General features: G+C 43.7%; 2 protein-coding genes across 2 annotated transcripts in view; one reads left to right on the forward strand and one right to left on the reverse strand.

Moving 5' to 3' along the window:
* Positions 1–1,523: 1,523 nt before the first annotated feature.
* Positions 1,524–11,780, reverse strand: SFRP4 (secreted frizzled related protein 4). The gene is made up of 6 exons (XM_080578928.1): positions 11,104–11,780; positions 10,935–11,015; positions 10,779–10,844; positions 8,000–8,198; positions 5,056–5,119; positions 1,524–2,751 (listed from the first exon to the last, which is right to left on the reverse strand). The coding sequence occupies exons 1-6, from the start codon at positions 11,543–11,545 to the stop codon at positions 2,563–2,565; spliced, it is 1,041 nt and encodes a 346-aa protein (XP_080435054.1). The 5' UTR covers positions 11,546–11,780; the 3' UTR covers positions 1,524–2,562.
* Positions 11,781–12,424: 644 nt separating this feature from the next.
* The window catches only part of EPDR1 (ependymin related 1), a 33,583-nt gene continuing 23,559 nt past the window's right edge, over positions 12,425–22,448 (forward strand). The window contains exon 1 of the mRNA XM_080578937.1: positions 12,425–12,701. Within this exon, the coding sequence (XP_080435063.1) occupies positions 12,475–12,701 (227 nt within the window). The 5' untranslated portion in view covers positions 12,425–12,474. The remainder of the gene's footprint in view (positions 12,702–22,448) is intronic.

Here is a 22,448-nt window from a genome sequence, read left to right on the forward strand (position 1 = left end):
AAGTTTATACCAGCATAATGAAGCACTTAGTGTAATGATGGTAGCTTACAAAAGGAATGGTGAAAATTCTCTGTAGAAAATAATTTTTGCATTTTACTTCTGTGATATCAAAAAATGAAGAAGGTTTTATTTTAACAGTAGAAAAAATAGTGTGCAAAGTTGCTATGAAGTCTAGCTAGCTGTTCCAAAAGGTTCATTCAATGACCACGCTGGGCTATGTTCACAATAAAACTAGTCAAAGTGAAATATCATGACTTTTGTATTTGTTATTTCAACATCACATTGATAGGACTGTCATTCAGTTTTAATGGATATCCTTATACATAATTATTTGGTACTTTAAACTGGCATCAATATTGTTGTTGATCAAAGCTTAAGAACTCCTGCTACAGCATAAAAATTATTTTAGAAACTTTCCAATCATACTTATCTTTTAGATCATGCTTACTTAAGTTATCATTTTCAAACTTACCTAATTTAGTCAACTGCAGTGAAATTCTGTCTCCTTTGATTTCAGTTTCAGCTTTTCCATTTCATCACACAGGATTAAGATTACACCTGTAGTCTGTAATTAGGCACCAAAGTTTGTGGTCTGTTTTTTTAGACATGTCAAACACACACAGTTCTCACTGAAGTCAATGGATGCAGCATATGCTCAGCATTTCTGGCATCTGGATTGAATTTTGGATCCAATTCTGCAGATGTTCTGTAGAGATAAATTTCTGCATCTGCCCAGAATTAGCAGGAAGGACATACATACAAATGCTGACCTTCGCATATTTTAGCTGACAGTTCAAAACTCAACCAATGACCATGAAAGCTGCATTTGTTTTCCCTGAACTACCCTGCATTCTGTTTTTCAATTTCTCAATTTTTCTCTACCACTTCTGCCCTTCTGTTTTAAGCATTTTAACTTGCAATTTATGTCTTTGGCCTGTGTTTAGCATATTGCCAAATGTGTTACTGCTACTACCAGAATCACTCTGGCATATTCTGTTTTAAAATTCATGTATGCAAATTTCATTGGAAATCTTGTAATAACATATAGATCAATATATTGGCGTGATCAGCTTTAACTCTTTTTTTTTTTTCCTGATGTAGACCATCTCTACATTATAAACTGCAGGTTTGCTTTATAGATATTAGAAACATCATGTCTAGACCTTAGTGTTGCTGTAGTAATTCTTGAAGGTCTTTAAGACATTTATCATGAGTTCTTATGATGTCGATGAGGGAAATCTCCTTATTTGTTAATGGAAATCTGACTGTGCTAGCTGTACTGCCTTCTCCAGGTAGAGCCTGGACAGGAACAGCATAAATGCCATCTTGGAATATGCCAGTTAGGCTTATATGACCTTTGCTATTTTAGTAGCTCACACAGCTTAAAAAGGGCAGTAAATCTTAGTACATAATTAGTAGCATCTGCTTTGCCTGTGACATATTGCAGGGGGAATGTTACCTTATGATCAGCAAAACTGCAGCTAGACAGTTGTTTTGAGAAGTTCATTAACAGGAACAAGCCATCTTATTTATTTATCTATTTATTTATTTGTGTATTTGGTATCAGAGCAAGATTTAGAAATATGATATCAAATGATAAAAAATGATCCAAGTGAACATGGAGCCACACGAAGCCTTATCTTTTCTTTAATACTGTACAGTAGCTGTGAGTTTTGTTTAGAATAATGCTTCTCTTCCAGTTTTTGTAACAAAGCTATATTACAGCAAAAATATGTTATTTTAAAGAATTTTGCAGATCTGCTTCACTTTAATCTGTCCTTTTAAAAAATACTGATTTTCCAATTAGATGTTTAAATATATTTGAAATTATAACAACAGAAGCCAGCCTGAAGTACAATAAAAAATTAGTTTGCTTTCAATGCATTTTTGCTACACAAACTCACAAATTCAAATGCTAACAGTGTGAGCATATTTCTGGCACACACATAAAAAAATAAAATCACATAATGCATACCCAGATGCTTATTGGTAAGCTATGCTTTTGAATGCTCTGAACAAGGGCCGTGATTCCAAGTAGCAGATAGATTCAGCTCCGGCAGCTGGAGTAGTTACTGCACCAGCTCTCTGCCTTAAGTTACCATCTCTCTACTGCTCCTCGGTTGCCATGGTCCCCAACTCACCAGGCTAACCCAGACTAACTCTCCAGCTAACACAGCCGGCTGCCACGAGTACTTTCTGAGCAGAGAAGAGGGGCACCACACAGCTCTCCCAGCCTCTGGAGGGTAACAGGGCAGGCAACCAGGACACGGGGATAAAACTTCTAGCAGCCAAGGTAGAGCTATCTAGAATTGCAAATCAGAACCCCAAGGTAAACCTCAGTCAGCCTGAATATGCCTACCACTTATTAGTGCAAACCTATGCTCTATGGCTTGCAGTGGCTTGAAAGGAAAAGTGAACCTTTAAAAGTAAAGTGCAGCAAAAATGTCTATGCAGAAACTGCAGTGAGTTTTTAAGTCGATGAGTTCTGGATTAATAAAACATGCCAGTCAAGCCAGATTGTGACCCTCATCATGCAAGAAAAGTCTTTTGGAAACGTCACACTCATACTTTTTTAGCATTGGCTTCTTTCTGGCCATTTCTCGGTTTAGTGGCCTTTTTGGGGCCACTGACCAGTGGGTTGGTGTTCTTGGTTGATGGTTTTGGGGCCCCGCTCCGACCACTGCGCCCTGCATTTTGGTTCTTACTGCGGGCCATTCGCAGCTTTTGTTCTTGCAGCCTCTGTTCCCATCTCTGCGGAAGGGCAGAAAAAGAGGATGAGTTAGACAAAGACATTGCCATACATAATTGCATCTTAAAACTGTCCAGCACCATTGATACCAGTGCTGGTCTTAACATTTTTGTGCTCTATTCTGCAGAGCCATTGATCTCAGTATGTTATAGCTGGCTGTAGTGGGAACCTGACATATTCTTGGGTGGGGGAATTTCTACAATATCAGCTGATGAAAATGAAAACTGCACATCTTGGCTGCATGCTGCATGTGAGCGTGCTTCTCATGCCTTTCCAGAAATCCAGGGAAGTGGGCATCCTGCCATCAAAAAGACAGGATCTGCTCCCAGGGACTCATTTTGCAAAACCATTCTTTGTTGTCTTATTGAAGGTGCTACTTGAGTTTTCCTATGAAAAGTCCGCAATTGTGAATAATGTATCTGCAGCTTTACTCAGTAGCATCCCTGAGAAATTTTGGAAAGCAGTTAGATCAATGAGCCCACCAGACTACCAAACCCCAAAGTGCAGTGGCTAGAAAACAGGTTTTTGAAGAGAGGTTAAGTGGTTAGATGGTCCAAAATATGAAGAGATCCACAACAGTGTGGCAGAGATTGCAGTCTTTCACCTTTAGGAAGAGAAGCACTTGTTTTAAGGATAGTGAGGTAGATAGTAGAAGCTGGAGGGGGTCTCACTTTCCCCTCTAATAATGAACTTTCTTGTCTGAAACAAAGATAGGGGCTTTGCCCAGTGATCAGAGGAAGAGAAAAATGCTCTGCAGCTTTCCTGTTTAGTTTCTCTGCATTGACCTTGTTGCTACTCAGACTCTTGGCCTGGCTAGAGAAGAGACCGGCCATGCTGTGGTTATGTTAACAGATGTGTAGCAGTCTTATGTGGTCCACAGACCGCTAAAAACATTCACTTTAAGCTGTAACTCAAGATAAATGCTGGATGCAAGTCTCCAGAGACAAAAGATGCAAGTCTTTAGAATGAAAGATTGCAACACCTAGCTCCGTGGTGGCTATATTCATGTAGTCAGGGTCATTATACACAACTTTATAAAACAAAAACTATCAGCCAGCATTTAGGTGTGTCCCACTCAGACATGTTTAAATGAGGATTTAATTTATGAAGCTATTAGTATCAGAAGGAAAGATATATGCTTTGAGAAGTAGTTTGTTTTGCAGTCGTGCGTCTATTTTGACTGTCTGGAAATGAATGTCCAATCAGGTTTCAGGACACAATTGGAAATGAAAAAACAGTGTGAGGAGCCCACTAAAACACACTGTCTGCCAGCAACAGGCCATTAAGTTTACAGCTAACGGACTTCAGGAGTCCAAGTCATGTGTCAGTATTCTCCTAAATCCCATCTGGTATCACCTGCAATTGCAATATATTTATTTTTTTTAAAATTAAAGCACAATTTCTTTTTCACACATAGGTTTTACATGAGTAAATGAGGAGAAAGGGGGAATGATAAAAGCATCATACGGTTTCCTGCAAGAAGTTGCTCTGCAATCTAAAAGCTCCTACTGAAGTAAACATGTAACCTTTTTTCTCCTAACATCTATCCATGGGCCATAATTAAAGTCTGTATACCTACATATCTTTAATGCTCTGAAAACTTTTCTGAATCACAGAAATAACTTTCTTTCATCTCTAAAAGTGTGAGGAACCCCTTCTTTCCATTATAAAGAGTTTACAAGCAGGGAGTGATAGCAAGTGAGGGCATCTGCTGCCTCTGCCTCCCAGGTCGCTGTACTATAGATTTTTCCCTCCATATTCCTTGAAAACAGTGAGAGGGTGCTCAATACCTTCAGTGGGTCTTCAGTTGGAAATAGCTGGTGAGAAGTCTGTGTCTCAGGCCTGCAGTCTTTAATGCAGCAAAGCCCATTTATCAGGTGCAGTGGATCTTAACTACTCTTCTTACATAGTGTGTACTATATATTCATCTGCATATCACCTGGCAGTTACTTCACTTAGCAGTGATTATAAAGGAAAGTCCTAGCATAATTATTGTAATGAGAGCTCACACAAAGATCATCCAACATACTACTTAGGGATAGTTTGCAAATAAAATAGAAATAAAATGTTAGAGACTCTAAAATAAAAGACTAAATTTTTCTCATTTTCACTTACGTTTATATGTAAGTATGCATAGAAAAATAGCCTGACTTTTGGAGGTATTAAAATGTTGAAGTGAAAGTAATAATACCCAGAAGTGTTCTACATATCTGAATGTCAAGCAAGATATTCAATGACAGAAAATGCACAAAGATGTTTAACTTTTTATGAAGAATATCAGCATTCTTTTCTTTGATTATATTTACCTTAAATCTTTTGTTTAGTTGATCTTTCCATTTTTCAACTAGACATCCATCAAGAAGCATCAACCTGAAAATTAAGAAATAATACATGTTACATAGAGTTCTGGTTTTGATTCCCAAGATGTCATTCCAGATGAATTTGCACTGGTTGAGGTTGAAACAAACCATTGGATACTGGTACTGATATAGGAAGATGGTCAGAAACATATTTCAGACTTTCAAGAAACAAACAATCAAAAAAAAACCCACCATAAAAGCCATCACTTTCCTTCAGATTTTATGGCCAAAACTACAGCACATAAGTAGTACCGAGAAAACATTTAGAGCCCTCTGTCTTCACCTGCAACTATTCAGTGATGGAAAATTGTCCTGTCTTGATTGCTGTTAGCAAAAAGTGATGAGTTGGGTAACATCTCGTGAAACTGTTTAAATGTCTTTCACATAGATTTCTGCTTATGTCCACTATATATGTTTGTGTTCGTGTGTGTGTGTGTAGAAGAGCAGTTTAAATGAATGCATTTGACTTCTGAGTTGGAAAAAAGCTACGTTTATATGCACCACTTCATACAGCTCCTCTGACAAATGGTAACATTACATAACCACTTATAATTGTCTCCATTAATACTTACAAATACACTAGGATGGTATTATGTATTTGCTACTCATAGCTACTTAATGAGTGTTTTAAAGTGAATTTGGAACATGTATGAGTGTTGCTATTTGTCTAGCAATGAATTCTGGCCAGTTCCTGTATAAAATACTGAGTCTAGATATTATGAAGTGAAGGAAACCAAAGTGTAATTATTAAATAGTATATGCCTTAAAAAGCTTCTGAAGTAGTTTATTCTAAAGCACACCTTCTAAGTCCTAAGCTTGAAACAACTATTTTGTAGAAGAGGGCTGCTGCTGCAGTATCTGTACCTTCTCTACTGCTAATTTTTGTTTGTTTGTTTTGAGATACTGGGCCTTAATATGCCATTGTACAGCATTTTGCTGGTGGGTGAGGTTAACACAGCGCAGTGGGGCCTGACTCCCCAGTGTCCATGAGCAATGATGTCACTCATGGCAGTTCAACAGGAGTACGAAATGCTCCCACGCATAGCCACTAGTCACTGTGCATCCACTTTGCCCGAACACGAACGGGCCACAGTGAGCACAAGCCCTGGAGAACCAAGACCGACATGATCCACATCACCTCTTTGTTTCAAGGAGAGGTTGGAGAATTAATGTACAGGATTGAAGGCATGGCCACAGCACGATGAATGAAACTGTGATATGATGTACACCTGATGCAGCTCCTGCTCAGGTCAAGTTATCGAGTGAAATCCTATTCCTACTGATGGGAAAGGGGTGTTTTGCTATTGACTTTGGGAAGGCTGCAGCTTCCACCCGTTTTGCCTCTGACATGTTTTTAAAAAGCTACTGTAACTCAAAACCTTCCGTTTACATACCACTGAGTTCAACAGGAAACACATATAATAGCTTATGTTTCTTTTGCAAATCCATATAAAATTAAAAACCTCAGTGACCTTGAAAAACCATCACAAAATATTTAGAGATCGGTGTGTTTTCTCCATAGTAGGGGAGAAGCTGATTGGGATCTTTCACTTCTGAAATCTCTTCCCTCTAAGAACCTCCTGAGGGTCTGCTCTGGCAAAGCTCTGCAGCTTAGAGCTCCTCAACAGGTATCTTGGTCATACTTTTTCTGCCTGACCCAGGACATCTCTCTCTAACATAGCCAACGCAAGTAGAGGGCTCTAAATTAATCTCTGTGAAATACTTCCAGATCTGGAGGGCCAAGGTGCTATGTGATAATAAAATACTCATAATAATAAAATGTTTGTGAGCCCATTAGCTCACAAAAAAAAAGTTATGGTAATACAGTATGAGATGACAACTGTTAGAAATACCTGTAAAAGACTTTTAAAATATCATGACTGAAAATATGGATATGGCCCATCAAGCTCTGCATGCAAAAGTTTTATGATACTTAGAGCTGCACATATTCCATTATCAGTCATATGCAAAAATAGCTTGCACATTTTACAAAAAACCTTACCTCCAACCCACAGCACGGAAACCCAGGTACCTATCACACCACAACCTGTCCTGTTGGGATTTGTTGCTACTGGTACCCTTGGGGTGCTAATGGGGATGGGATGTCGCCTTCTGCCTCAAGAACCCAGAAAGAAAAGCATCCTGCGGTGCATCACTCCCTCTGCTCCAGACCAGCATGCTGGATTTCCTTCCATGCCTGGGGCTAGGCTGACTGCCAGAGGCAAGGTCTGGTAAAGTTAGTTTTGTTTTGTCTTTTAATCTTACAGCAGAACTGGCAAGCTGCACTGAGAGTATTTACTTTTCATCTGCCATCCAGGCAGCAGAGCTCCAGTGGCTGCAGCTTTGGCTGGTCCCAGTGCGGTTGTGGGATCAGAAACATCTCACTGATGGCATTGGTCCGAAGTATGGATAGGCCAGCAGAGAAGGCCTGGCCCTGACTGCAGCTGCTCTGTGGGCTCCCTCAGCTCCTGTCCCCTCCCCTGGGGCTAGTAAGGCAGAACTCTGCTTTCCCTTGAGCCACCGCATGGTACTACCAGCACAGACCACCGGGCTCATACCGTATGAAGCATCTCACACCGGTGGCCGGCGGTCCTAAAACATCCTGCCAAACAGCTGGAGGTGCCTCAAGCAGCATGCCACCAGCATCAAACAGTACCGGGGGTTGTGCTCCATCTGTGAGCCAGGTTTTGTAACGCTGCGCTGTGCACTAGAGCTGAGATTAACTACATGGAAAAAGTTAATCACAAAGGTAATTGAAACATGTAGGTATAATATTAACTATAGGCTTGCCAAACAGGCTCATGACCATGAAAGGGAGCTGTGCTGTCCCTCCTTCCCTCCCACCACAACCAGCAATAACACCTTTCTGAACTGCACAGCGTGTGCTCACCTCGAGCGCCACTCATAGCACATGATGAGGACATCCTGCTTCGGCTGCAGAGGTGGGCACTGGCAAGAGGAATTGGTAAGAAGAGGCACTTGGGACAGAGGAATCGGCATCGAAGACTTCAGAATGTCTTTTACTTCAACCACAGTTGTTATCTCATTGCAGTTCCCCTTTTCCACGCTTTTTACTTTAGCATGAATGACTGCAATTAGAAAAAAAGTGGCATAAGAACAACAAACAGTCTCAGAAACTTAAACACAACCTAAAATTAAATAAAACATATTAAATTGAAAGCTGTTGTTTTGGCTGTGAAACCAGAACTACTTCTCCATGTGTGGGCACATACAGTGGCTTAGAATAACAGAGGCCTGATCCCAATTTGGTTTTCAGCAGGACTGTTGACAACTGTGAAATTAAACATGTGCTTAAATCCCTGCCAGATCAGGCCAAGCAATCTAGACGGGAATCACACGCACAAACAGCTCCTTTGACTCAGCCATGAACAACCCCTCGCATAAATCAGAGCTGTTCTATATCCACGTGTTGCTACTGCCAATTAAGAGATGAATAATTTACCTCACAGACAGTTAACCTGAATCCAGCCTTTGCAATAGCAAAGTCATTTCAGTGCAGGTTGCATCCAGGAACTCAAGTCTTCTCTTGAATGTAAGGAAGAAAGGAGGGTTTGAAACACGTACTAAAAAGCAATGAGGCTTGGATTTTCTGTGATGCACCCAGTTGACACTTTTTAAAATTCTTTTACATCCAGATATGTATCAGTAGTAAGATTCTCATATAAAATACACTCTGAAGAGGGTTCTTCTCATTCTGAACACATGAGCATTCACATTTTTATCTTTTATTGAAGAATCTGCATGTCCACAAGAAGAAAGTCTGCAGATTGCTCTGCGGATGACACCTGACTGACTGTGTGACTCCCTGAGCACCCTGGGGGTATTGTCCACTGTCCTGAAGTGTGCACCAGGTCAGAGAAATGAAGAAAAAATTTTACATGAGGGACTTTGTCTCTAGGAAATTTCAAAATAAGAAGGGTCCTATTATCAGTCACAAAATTCTGTGAAAGAAGAAAGAGAATTTCAGTTTTAGAGACTCACCATCCATTTTCAAGCCTGGTTAAAGCCAAATAGTATTTCAGCTCCTGCATAACATGCACTTTTTGTTTTGTTTTTTTAAATGTTTACCCATAATATTTACAAGAAATTTAGGTGGAATTTTCTTTTCAGCAGTGAATGCCAGTGTTGGCCTTGCACTGTTAGCATAAAAGATATTTGATGCAGGGAGTGATTTATGAAAACATTTTAAAATTATACCTAAGGGTGTAGCTATGGGCTAGTAATCAGCTCTGATGCTCTCAGTTTTGACAACTAAAAGAAGTTCTGACCAGACAGAAATACAATTTGGCTATATATATTACCTTAAAGGATTTCAGGAAACTTTGGTTTTTATTTGCAGCTTGTTCTCCCTTGTCCTGTTTCTCAATCCCTTTTCAATGCGAACGTCTAATTATTTTAGTGGAGGCTGAATAAAAATCTACCAGTCAAAACCAAAATCTTGATTTTGCAAATTCAACAGAATGAAATCCTTCAATCTTTTCTAAATTTTGAATCCCAACACTCCGCTGAAGTCACTGGAATCAGAATTTGTGTGGCTAACACCTGCATTTCATTTCTGAACAGTCATCTTATAGCACTTCTTACTCATGTATTTCAGACAGGTGGGGAAGTTCATTGTCCCACCTGAACACATCCGTATGACATACTGAAAAGGACTAAGGAATTACATAAAAAGAACATATCTCATAAATGTACCAAAATGCCATGACAAGAAAGTATATAATCTCCTTTCTAAGTTAAATGCTCAGTTTGCCTAGTCCCACCAAACTGACTTGGATTTTTTTTCCAGGTACTAATAAAGAAGCAAATAACTACAAACTTACTTTCATTTGATATCAGACAAACAGGAATTGACTGGGTATAATATTCCTATTGCAAAAGAATTGAGTACTTCCCTTGAAGAAACAGCTTCTCTCTGAGAAAAAGCCCATAAAATGCAAAAGACCGTGATATTGCATGTTAAATTAATGGTTAATAGGGATTTTTCTATTGACATTGCAGATATTTAATCCGGTGTTTATTGGATGTTAGCTAGCATTCTTCCTGACTCCTACCATCAGAAAACCCAGCAGTGGGGATGGGAGGGTAGGGAGGACAGGATGAATACTTACCTGTATCGCCAACATATCTTGCAACATAAAAAGCTATTGTCATGCAACATAAAAACTATTGGCCAACTCCTTGCCAGGCTGGTGCCAATTGTCCCTGAATTCGATTAATCTGTGACAGTTTCCCACCAGCCAAAGCTCTGGTGGTGAGTGAAAGGATATACAAATTTGTAAATCACAAAGTTTTACCTTGCTTTGGTCTCATTCACATTTACAAGCTTTATTTAGGTGATAAATCTCTGTTTATTCCACCTGCTGGACAAAAACAGGAGCTGGCAAGAGCACGTTGCCAGACTCATGTTAGATGCAGCTGCGCTTGCTAGACAGACGAGTACAGTAGCAAGCACAGTTTCTGCAGGACGACCTGTTGATCCCAGTGCACACTACTGATATTTCCCTCGGAAAAACGCTACGTGCTTGGGTTCAGAAGGGGAAGCCCAGGCACCCTTGAGTTTTCGGATGGGACCTGGCAGAGGGGGTAAGCATGTAGCGGGCTGCAGAGGGGGCAAAAGGAAGAGGGGAAAACCCTCCCAGACTTACTGTAGCTGTAGTTCTTGGCCAGGTAGGTCGCCAGCGTGGGCTTTGTCTTTTTGCACCTGCATCGCTCTTCGGAGGAAGAGAAGGGGAAGCGGTTAAGGGGTGCAGGAGCGGGGCTGGCAGTGGGGAGGGGGACATGGGGAGGCCCCCTAGGCTCACCCTGGCCTCGGCTCCTGCACTCGGGCTGCGGGGGTCCGTCGGGCACCAGCACGCCCTGCGTGAAATCCGTCCACTTCCCATCTGCAAACAGAGGGCAGCGGAGCCATGGCTCGGGGGGATGCTCGGGGGACATGCTCGGGGGGCACTGGCGGGGGAGGGGGTGGCTCACCCTCGGGCAGGTCGGTGACGATGGCCTCGGGGGAGATGCAGACACCTCGGTCGTAGACGGGGAGGTCGTCGCAGGCCAGGCTGTCGGGCCAGCTGTGGTTGTAGCGGCGCATGATGGGCTCGCAGCCGTCGCGGGCGCGCTGGCAGACGGAGCGGCAGGGCTTGATGGGGTCGTAGAGGAACTCCAGCGTGCAGATGGGGGCGTACATGGCGCAGAGGAAGAAGGGGAGGACCGGGCTGCAGCCGGTGCCCACCAGCTCCTCGTACTGCTCGATGGCCAGGACGGCGTTCTCCTGGGTGCTGTGGTGGAGGTGGTTGGGCATGCGGGTGATGTTCCAGGGCATGGGGCGGCACATGGGGATGCGCACTGCCTCGCACGGCGCGCCCTGCGCCCGCGGGCTCACCCGCAGCCACAGGGACACCGCCACCAAGGCGCGCAGCATCCTCCCCCCCCTCCTCCTCTTCCTTTTCTTCTTCCTCCTCCTCCTCCTCCTCCTCCTCCTCCTCCTCCTCCTCCTCCTCCTCCTCGGCCACCGCCTCCCCGCGGGTCGCGGCGGCCGACGGGCGCAGAGCGGCGCTGACTGCCGGCACCCGACTGCGCTCGGCCATGGAAATCGCGGCACGGGCTTTATACCGGTGGCACGCGTGACGTGGGACCCGGGGGAGGCCCGGGGGGGACCCGGGGGGGGGGACCCGTGTGCGTGTGCGGGCACCGTGACATCAGCGCCACCCGCCCGGAGCATCGGCGGCAGCACCGCGCTCCTCGGGGGGGGGGCGGGGGGCAAAGCAAAGCAAAGGCATTTTTTTTTTTTTGGGGGGGGGGGGGTCGTGGGCCGGACCCCATCTCCTGGGGGGCTGATCCTGCCTTCCCCCAAAAGACATGGCGCAGAAACTTTATATATATATATATATATAATTATTATTAATTTTTTTCTTTGGACAGACGCGGTGCTAGCTGCCGTCTAGGGGGTTGTGGGGGTAGCCCCGGGATTGGGCACGCGGGGGGGAGGAGGGGGATAGTGTTCACTTTTTGTTCTCTTTACTCGGGATGGGGGCCAGCCGCCCCCATCTCCCTTCTATGTCGTCGAGAAGTGACTCGCCCCCTGCCCCCCGTCTCCCCGGGGTGACGGAGCCGTGTTGTGAGGGGGGCCTGGGGGCAGCGGGGAGAGATGCTGGCGCTTGGTCTCCCACGACGGCAGGTGCCACCTCGGCCGCCAGCAGGCGATGTTGAGGAAGGGGGGAGGAATAATTTTGGGAAGGGGGGGTGGTAGGCTGCAGCCATGCGGGTTTGGAGGCGGGCCGCCCCCGCCCCTCCTCGCGCCCGCCCCCCTCCTTCAACTCCCCCCCCCGCCGTTCCCGCGGCGGCGGAGCCATGGCGCTTCCCGTGCCGGTGACGGTGCTGGTGCTAGTGCTGGGGGGGCTCCTGGCGGGCGGCGGGGCCGGGGCCGGGCCGTGCCAGGCGCCGGGGCAGTGGGAAGGGCGCACCGTGTTCTACCGGCACGGCACGGGCCGCATCACCAGGGCGGCCGTCTCCTACGACGGCCCCAACCAGCGCCTCCGCATCCTGGAGGAGAGGAAGGCGCTCATCCCCTGCAAGAAGTAGGTGGTCAGAGGGGTGGGAGCGGGTGGCCCCTGGGCAGGGGGAAGGGGGACGCTGCACCCTCCCGAGGCTCGGGGCGATGCGGGGATGCCGGGGGGGCGGCCCCGGGGGGCGGCATGGCCGCGGCAGAACGGGGGAGCGAGGGAGCTGCCGCCCTGCGCTGGGCAGGAGAGAGCCCGGCACCCGCACGGCTGGCGTCTGGGGAGGTACAGGCTGGCAGCAGGCCTGCAGCCTGCCTGCTGCACAGATGCTGCTCTCCACAGCTGCTTTCTTCCCCTCCTCCCCCTCGTCCCCCTCCTCCCCCTCGTCCCTCCTCCTCCTCCTCCTCCTCCTCCTCCTCCTCCTCCTCCTCCTCCTCCTCCTCCTCCTCCTCCTCCTCCTCCTCCTCCTTCTCCTTCTCCTTCTCCTTCTTTTATTATTATTATTAATATTATTATTATTATTATTATTACTTGAAATGAAGCAGAAAAAATAAAATATATCCCCAAAATGCACAGTAAAATGTGGAAAGATCACCCTCAGATCCATGAATAATGTCGGGAGGGGGGGTAGTTCTAGCTCAGTAATTTGCTGACAAGTTTGAGTCATGTTTTTCTCTGGTCATTCCCTGTTCCTACAAATGCTAAGTCAGCACAGCGAGGGCACCTCCGTTACCTGTGGCACAGGGGCTCACCCATGTTACACAGGGGCTCGCCCACGTTGCTCAGGGGCTCACCCACGTTGTACAAGGGCTTGCCCATGTTGCACAGGGGCTCAATCACGCTGCGCAGGCTGCCCAGCGCCAGAAGACCTCACTGTTCATAGCTAGTGCTGATTGTGTCTACTAACACAACAGAATCACTCCTTCATCTTGCATTTCTTGATTCGATGGAAAATAAGTGCAGGAAAACGCCGGCTGAAGAAGGGTCTGTGTCTCCCCAGCCTGCCAAGCCCAGGCCCTGGCAAGAAGATGCGATCCGGCCAGCGAGGCCTACGGAGGTGCCGAGTGTCAGTCACGCATAGACACCACGTCGAGACATACCTGCTGCTGTGAGGCAGCCACTCCGCCTCTCCCACCTAAAAATTGCTCAAATAATAGTGCATCATAACTGGGGATGAGTAAACTAAGGTGAAGACCAATCTAGAAATGCTGTGTCATCCAGCCCAAAAGTTCTCTGCTATTGAGAGATCAATACTCCTTTTTGCTCCTGACTTAGTTCCTGCCAATAATCGACTCCTTGCTAACATCATATAGTCAGTGTTTTAATCTTTCTGAAGCATGTGCTCCCCCTCAGTCCTTTCTCCGACAGTCTCAAAACAGGCTCTAGAAACAGTTTTATATGAGTCCTGTGGTAAAGGTTCACTTCCCCTCATTGTGATTTTTTGTTTTTCTTTATTACTATTTTAAATAGGAGCCATATGAAGAATGTTACAGGTAACCTACGGTGGTTTGTTGGTGGTATGCTAACATACAAAATACAGTCTGATGTTGCCCATGCTCATAGTCTCTTTCTTTGAGAAGTCCCGGGTTGATCTGCACATTTGACAAGTGTAAAACTGCTCTACAAAGCCCAATGCAACTCTTTTCTAGCTCCTAAGCTGTACTGAGCTCATTTCTTTAAGCATATGTTTGCTTTATTTGAAGACTTTATTTTAAGATTGAACAATTATTTTACATTTTCCACCCAGGGTCAGATTTTGGCTTTTGCCAAGATCTGCTCTTTTTACGTTTTTGGTAAATATTTTCTCTGGACTCAGTTCTGTCTGGGCTGATAGTGCTAGAGAGAGGCACAGTGTGGGCAGGTGCACTGGATGCGTCCTGCTGTTGGTTTTGCCTGCATTAATTTTTTGTTGTAGACAATTTCTGACCTCAGGCATCCCAGCTGTTCCTGGGCTGACCGTGTTTTCTGCCATCCAAGACCGGAGGGTGGTTTTGTTATGAGAGCAGCTTGTGTCTGCTAAGGGTGTGACCCAGCTTCCATTGAAGTCAACGGAAGGACTCCCATTGATTTCAGTGTGTGCTGGATCAGGTCTGGGGCTGTGATCACGACTTCATTTCACATTGGACACAGTGAGTCATAAACTGAAGCCTTCAGAAGTTAAAGGCAAGGGGATTTATCCTGCCTTTTAAGAAAAAACCTCTCTTCCACTCTGCTTTGACGTTGGCAAGAAAAGGATAATTACGCTGGGCAGTGACTACAAAAGCAGCAAGAAAAATAGTGCTATCTTGGTCTCAGGGGGAATTTCAGTCTAAATTCTCACAAACAGACGCATTTGCTCCTATCAGATGTAACTTCAGTGTTGGCCAAAGACCAAATTTTTATAGAAAGCATTTTCTGAATCTTACAAATGTGGGCCGTAATCAGACACAGCCTCATTGAAGTTGGTTGACTGAGGTTAATCAGGGACACAAAGATCTGCCTGTATGAAGTGGCTTGCAGGCTCCTAACCACAAGAAAACTGAAAACGTTCAGTTTTCTTTGTAGGTATATGTTTCTAATTCATGTCATTTGCTGTGTGGCATTTTCATACCTACATCTACACGGTGTTTTGATTAAACTCCTGAAAGTAACCGTAAGGTAGATCGCCCACCACTGCTTCATTAACATCACTTCTTTACTCACCAGTCATCACATGGGCACCTGAGATCCCGTTGCTCTGTTGGTAAAGGCTGTCCTCTCCCCATCCGGCCAGCTGCAGCCTTGTCACCACCCATCTGAACAGCCACCATCCTCATGGGAGAACACAGCGATGAAAGACATTGCCAATGGCATGAGTCTTTGTGGGTAACACTGCTAACTGCTTGTGCTTCTTAGAGCGAAAAAAACTACTGACTGTGATCTTAGGCTGAGATTTTTATAGGAGAACCCATTCTGGTTGGATTCATTTCTAAATTTTCTTTTTCACTTCTTTTACAGCACCAGCCTTAGCTACACTCTGCATCTCTCTATTCACCTTACATTTTCTCCAGTGTACCTTGCCCTACTACTTCTTTCCCCTTTATGATCAAAATTTGGGGCATAGACGAGGAGAGCAGGGACAGTCTTCTCTTCTGGTTTTCTGAAGCACCCAGCAGGAAAAAAGAAAAGAAAACAAATGGAGATTTTATTGAGCAGAAATTGCCTTTTCCTGTTTGGAAGAGGTCATGCCAGTTGGGTTATTATATGTGATGTGATATGAGAGTACTCGGAACAGATCTGTAGAACTCTTAGGGCAGAGCTGTGTAACATTACCCGTTAAACACAGGAGGTGTTTTTTAATCCTTTATTTCCTACTGCATGGAGTTGCTTCCTCATGTGTCCTCTGTGTGTCAATCTTTCCTTGCTCCTGTTCAAGATGGCCGTCATCGCTGAACACTTCACCGAATAGGTAGCAGTCATCAGCACAGTTTTGCTGTTGTTGTGTCAGGTGTTTGTGTTGTTATAAGGTAATGTCTTCCTTTGTGTTCAGATTTGAGTGTGACATCAGTGCAAACTGCTTTAAGCCCTGCCACTGTCAAGGTCTAAACCCCAAATCCCATTGACTGCAGTGTGGCAAGTTTTGTTCCTCCAGAATGCCACACGTCCTGCATCACTTTTTTTTTTTTTTTTTTTTTTTTTGAGAAACAGAGCAAGAAACATACATCCTGGCACTGCTGAAGCCACTCAAGAGGTAGTAGTACTCGGTTATGAAGGAAGGAAGGCATGAGGTGGGGAGGGAGCAAAAAACCATGCAGGTGTTTTTGAGGGTTGGGGTGTTATATGTTGTGTTCATGGAGTTTCACCCTTAGCTTCCATATTATTTTTTGCAGAGTGATATTCAGAGGAGACACAGTAACACGTTGTCCTGTAAGACGTGGCGATGGTGAGGAAGAAGGTTTTCCACGTGATCAGCAACGTCACTAGGAGGAAAAAAATTAATTTATCTCTTCTATGAGTGTCTTCTAACAGGAATTTCCATGAGACATTTGCATTTGTTATGCAGTGTGCAGCACGTAGGGATGCTTGCACATTTGAGATTGTGAGGTTTGTTTTCCTAACAGCCATAACTGCAGAGTAGGAAAAAACAACAACAAAACCAAACCAAACCAAACCAAACAAATCAGCCCAAAGATATTATATCAGTGTTTGTTTAAAAATAGAGCTGCATGGTGGTAATTTCCTCAGTTTTGATTGTAGTTGCAAAAGACAGGCTCAGCTATGAACAGGATTAACTCCTTCACTCTGCAGCAAAAGCTGCTAGTGCAATAGAGGAGTGATGAAGCTGTGTTTAGAGAACTACATCCATCATTCCTGCAGGGTGTTTGTGTACATGTGTCAATCCTTGTCCTGGACTGAAGAGAAGCACTGTCTGGTCAGGTGCAAATATAAGAGCATTCGTCAGGAGAAGAGGTGATGACTTTTGAGAATAAACAGCATGTGAGCACATGTGTCTGACTTATCTCAAGCTACTTCTTAGTTGTTTTAGGATGTGTGATTGTAAAGGAAAAAACAGTGGTGTCTGACCTATTAAAATCATATAATCCATCCATTCTGTGGTCATTATGATGACTCAACAGGCTAAGTATTGTGCTACACTGAGCGACTGCAAATTTGTTTCCCAGACTTGGTTTTGGGAGTGGTTTCTGCAGCTTAACGTTTAGGGGAATGAACCATGGTCATGGGTAAAATTTTCAAAATTGGCCAAATGACTTGGGAACCCAAACCCCATTTTTTAAGATTATGTAGAATATGCAGACTTCTCAGACCCTTAATTTGCAGTGAAACATAGAACTGAGTTTTCAGCAGTTTCTCTATATCTAATGTGCATTCTTGGGATCTAAAATGCTTCATAAGCTGATGTGGATGTAACACGCACATACTTACATGTGCACTCACTTTTGAGAATAAGAACTAAGGGAAGGTACTCAGACCTCTGTAGTTTACTTTCCTCCCATGTGTGTCTGATTCTTTCAGGTGCCTCCTGCGGGTAACAGGTATGAGTTTGGAGAAGCAAGCACCAGAAAGCTGCTGTGATGCATGGGGTTGGTGGCTGGATGCTGGGCAGCAGTAACTGGGCAGGTGCTAGTGAGAGCTGTCTGCCTTTGGGGCACAGAGGGTTGGCTGTTCAAGCCCTAACCTTTGCCTTCCTAGCGTGAGTTGATTTCCAAATTGGTTTACTGAGTCCCTCAGTGATGCTCCCTGCCAAGGCAGCCAGTTCCCTGGAGGAGACCGATTCTCAAAGAGGGGGCCGTGGTCTGGGGGGGACTGCACAGAGGATCATCTCGCCTGGACTTTACCTTCTGCTTGGTTCTGTCTATGAGAGGCAAGAGACATTTTCTTTTTGAAGTTCTCAGTCTTACTGGAGTTTGGCCAGGCTATACAGCTCAGGGAGGCAGTGAAGCTCCTTGCCTTCATTGTTACAGTTGGGCTGGGTGGAAAGAGGTGAAAACGCCGTTCAGAGGAGGAGGGTGAATGTCTTCAGGCATTGAGCAGCAAGTGGACTGTGTCAAAGGAAGCTGGGAGCTGTTGGCTTAGCAATGGTTTTGCTGTCTTCTATTTTATGCTTTTCATAACTTCCTTGGCCTGTAACATCTGTGTCAGAGTTGTGTAAAAAGAAAAGGAAAACCAAGGATAACTGAGTTAAGAATAAAGCAGTTCCACTGCTTGAGATGCCACACTTGGTGTGGCATAGTGCTCTCAAAACCCTTCTTTCTGCTCTGTATTCTGGAGCAGTTACGTACTGTACCAAAACACACCACTAGCCCCTGCTGCAAAAAATAAACTCTCTCTTAAATTTGAAAGACCAGGATCCAAAACCCTTTAAAGCTGGAAAGAAAATGTAGATAGCCAGTGTCCAGCGATCTCAAACTGATAATTTGACAGGGTGCTGGTCAGTGTGTTTAGAAACTGCTGTCAAACATTCAGTGGGGTCATTGATACCCATCAGTTATAAATGCTGTTGACCAGATGTTCTTAAAAAAATAGAGTTCCTCATGATGAGGTTTTGTTTTTCTAAAAAACATCGTTAAATGATAGCCACTGGCATGATACTGCTGTTGATAATAGTGGATATTGGCCTCTGCCTTTTATCCATCTAAACCTTTAAAGTTATGGGAATGCTTCGTCCTTCTTATCACATCATCCTTGTCTATTTGAACTCTGTGGGGTAAAGTGTGTTTGCACTGTCCAGGACATTGAAATTTATGGCTTGTTTTATAATATTGGATGTAACAGAAAAACTTAAAAACTTAAAGCTACACGAGGATGACACTGAAGATGTTATACACCTACATTTCTGGAACTCAAATCAGAGGACCAGAGTTTTCACAAGATAAATCACTGTCATTTTTATTCAGGGATTTTATTTTATTGTATTGCTTTTTTTTTTTTCCTCTTTTTTTTTCTAGAGAGTTAGAGTGCAAATGAATTTATAGAGAGAGAGATTCGAGTTCATAATTTGTTCTGTGCTCACAGACAGCATGCAAACAGATGATGGTGACGTGACTGCACAGCTAAATAAACACGATGAAAGGAATCTTTATATTCATGATCTTAATTTGGGCTCTATTCATCTTGAGGCCTGATGTAATTCAGATGGCACGACTGGCAACATCACACCTATTCTCCCAGGACCAAATGCCATTTGTCTGAAAAAGCATCTTCTTTAAAGGATACACCCATAGCCTTCTCATATACAGAAGATCTTTTACTGTTGTGAGCTGAGAAAAAATTGACTGTACGTTGATTTCAGAGAAATCAGAGGGGAAAAATGTCACGGTGTGTGACATGATGGGGATTTAGAGCACAACTTCTTCCTAGTGATGTGTATCCATCAGTTTCTTTTGTGGCCGCTACTAGGCTGAGGGGTAGGTGCATGCCTGGGCTCCCACATTGCAGGGTGAGGGAGTTTGCTCCAGTATAAAGTGGCTGGGGCACGGTCCTGGGATTAGGACTTAGGAGATACTGCTGCCTCTGGGAATTTGGAGAAAGAGCCATAAGAGCTGAGGACACACTGATTTTTTCAATCCCATGGTAGGTCTTCCATATGCAAAGGATCTGTATTTTCCTTGATGTACCAGAAAGAGAAGGGTTTTACATGTTCGGTTAACAGGAAAAAGATCTTTACATGACTTTTTGTTTACTTTTGTAACTCAAGGTTGAAAGCTTAGTGAAGTCAATGAGAATTTTGCGTTTGGCACAAGGATCTCATCCCAGGACTGTATGTTAGATGCACATCTGTAACGTATGTGGGAGGTATATACAAGAAATACATTTCTCCGTTTCCAGTTCAAACAGCCTCAATTCCTGAGGTTGGTCCACACTGCCAAAAATGAAACCATCATTCACTCTCCAGCCTTATAGATGACAGCAATGGTAAAACTGTGGTGGACAGCTTTCAGTATTGTGTCATCTGAGTGGAACTGGGAGATGTGGTGATAAAACCTGTGCCTCTGAATCTGGTCCACACCCTGCCTCTGCCAGCACTTCCAGGGATGAATTTTGGTAGGCAATTGCCAGTTAGAGGAGATAAAGTGATCAGGAAAGGAGGCAGAATGTTTGAATTACAAAAACAAAAGACTTCCCTCTCCTCCGCCTTTTTTTTTTGTTTACCTTCCCTGCATTTCATTTTTCAGTCCATTTGCTCACTAATGTACCTAATTTTCATGATATTATCCTATTGCTGTTGATTGGTTAGCATTGCTATTGATTTGTTCATGTGATGAGAACTTAAGAGAATTTTCTCCAGCTAAAGACTGTTTTGTTTTACATATCAACAGGTTTGGCCATTTAGTAACTGTGGGGGACAGGTTTTCAGCTGGAGGAAGTTTTCATAGACAAGTGAAGTCAGTGAAATGGTAGTCATTTATGCTGTTAACTGCATGCAGGTCATGAGAGAGCCTTTTTTCATGCCTATCACGCTAGGCCTGCCTTCTGTTTCCATATGACCTGTGGCCATCCGGCCAGTGATGTTTGGGCTGTAGGTGTGTGTAGCTGCAGCAACAGAAGTCCAGCTCCTCACCTGCATGCTGCTCAGCTCCAGAGCTTTCTTCAGAGGACCTTCAGCTTGGCCTTCCCTGTAAATTTGCAAGGAATTGCTCGCTTGCATCTTGCTGAGCTCTCCCTCTCAAGGTATTTTTTTACCTGTTGCTCTTCTTTACTTGAAGGGGAAATTATTTCCTTCTTCAGAGTGTTTTTCAAGTATGGTATAGTGTCTGGCACACTGGGGAAGGGTGATGTCTGTGTGGAACAGGGCCACATTGTGCAACATTTTGGCTCTCTTAGAATAAGGAGCATTATGCATGGTACTGCATAACCTGAAGTAGCACCAGGCAGTGAAAATTGTCCTCATTACTGCCAAACAGACCTGTTTGTTTAAGTCTGTTTTTGTTTACTGCCTTATTTTTATGGCCCTGAGGGAGATGCATGTGTGTTGAGAAGAGATATTAGGTTCCATAGCAAACTGTGTCCTTCCATGGCTTTTTTTTCCAATAGCATGATTGCTCTCTGATACCTGAGAGTCATAGGTCAAGGACAGGATTTTCTGCCAAGAGTTCATTCCTGTGCATGAAAGAACAGGAGATTCAACGTGTGAGACTATCCTTGTGTTCAGTAGTGTATAAGTTTCCAGAGTTTGTACCTTTTATACTTTTATACGCAAGAGTAAATTAGGGGTTTTCAACAGCAGCACAACTGTCCTTGTCCAAAAACTAATTTATGACAGGTGGTAGTGAAAAAGAAAGAATCACTTGTTTCTGTCTGAACTTTTACTTGTTTTCATTTTTTTATAAATATAGATCCTTGACAAACATTTATTTGAGAATCAATTTAATCATTTTTTGAAGGTTACGCTTACACATCTGGCTTTATGTCCCATTTGATTATTAAAAGAAACTTCCTTATGCCACAAAAAAGTGAACAAGGTAATAGTATTTTTTGGAATTCTTTCTTTTGCACTGAGAATTTTCTTAGTAGTATTCATAATAGTCAATAGGGTTGCTTCTATAGCTTAGCAATGGGCATATTTTTGCTATTTCAAATTTTCTTTTCAGATTTTCATGATTTTCTGAATTTCTGGCATCAGAACATGAATTTGGCAGGCACTTTTTTTTTTGTAGAGTACTCATACGGTAGTCATTACAGTTCTTCAATCTTTGGCTATTAAGATTTCACATTCCTCGGGAGCTACTTAGCTGTTAATTCTGTGAAAGCCTATATTATCCTTTTCATTCCTTATGAAATGAAATTTACTCTTTCTTTCTATCATTATTATGTGGGCCAAATCCAGCCCAGAGGGGCTGTCTTTCCCAGCTGAATAGCTCCATGCTGCTTCCATAGTTGTCTGGCAATGCTGTATTGGGAAAGTAGTGTAAAAGTCAATGGTTATATGTGCAGATGCCACACATGTGTATAGCATATTTCTTTTGCGTATAAAACAATTCAGTGTTTAGTTATTTTTTAATATTATTAATTTCTTGTCTGTCAAAAAAAAAAGAGGACTTCAGTGGTTAAGATCTGGATTATCAGATATCATTGGTATAATAAGGTACCAAATCAATCTAAATCTGGAGCTCTCTCTGGATGTTTTTGTAAATAAGAAATACTATGTTTCAAAACGTAATGGAGATATGTGTGGAACTGTATAACTGGCTGATTCAACCCTTATGTCTCCAAGGAGCCATCTAAAAGCTGCAGGATACAGAGGAACATCAGATTTGTAGAATTATTGAAGTAGTAGTGAAAATCTTCATTGCTGCCTTCTTTTGGATCTTATGAAGTTCCAACCCAGTGAAGCAATTTTCCTCTAGC

The sequence above is a fragment of the Anser brachyrhynchus genome, assembly GCF_964034855.1.
Source record: "Anser brachyrhynchus genome assembly, chromosome: 2".
Taxonomy (NCBI): Eukaryota; Metazoa; Chordata; class Aves; order Anseriformes; family Anatidae; genus Anser; species Anser brachyrhynchus.

What these genes read in the sequence shown, in the direction of transcription:
- SFRP4 (XM_080578928.1), bottom strand. Translation starts at nt 11,545, where the DNA reads ATGCTGCGCGCCTTGGTGGCGGTGTCCCTGTGGCTGCGGGTGAGCCCG. An exon ending in CGTCACCGACCTGCCCGAGG is followed by an intron (nt 11,016 to 11,103) that starts GTGAGCCACCCC and finishes CTCTGTTTGCAG; the next exon opens with ATGGGAAGTGGACGGATTTC. An exon ending in TGCTATGAGTGGCGCTCGAG is followed by an intron (nt 5,120 to 7,999) that starts GTGAGCACACGC and finishes CTTAATTTTCAG; the next exon opens with GTTGATGCTTCTTGATGGAT.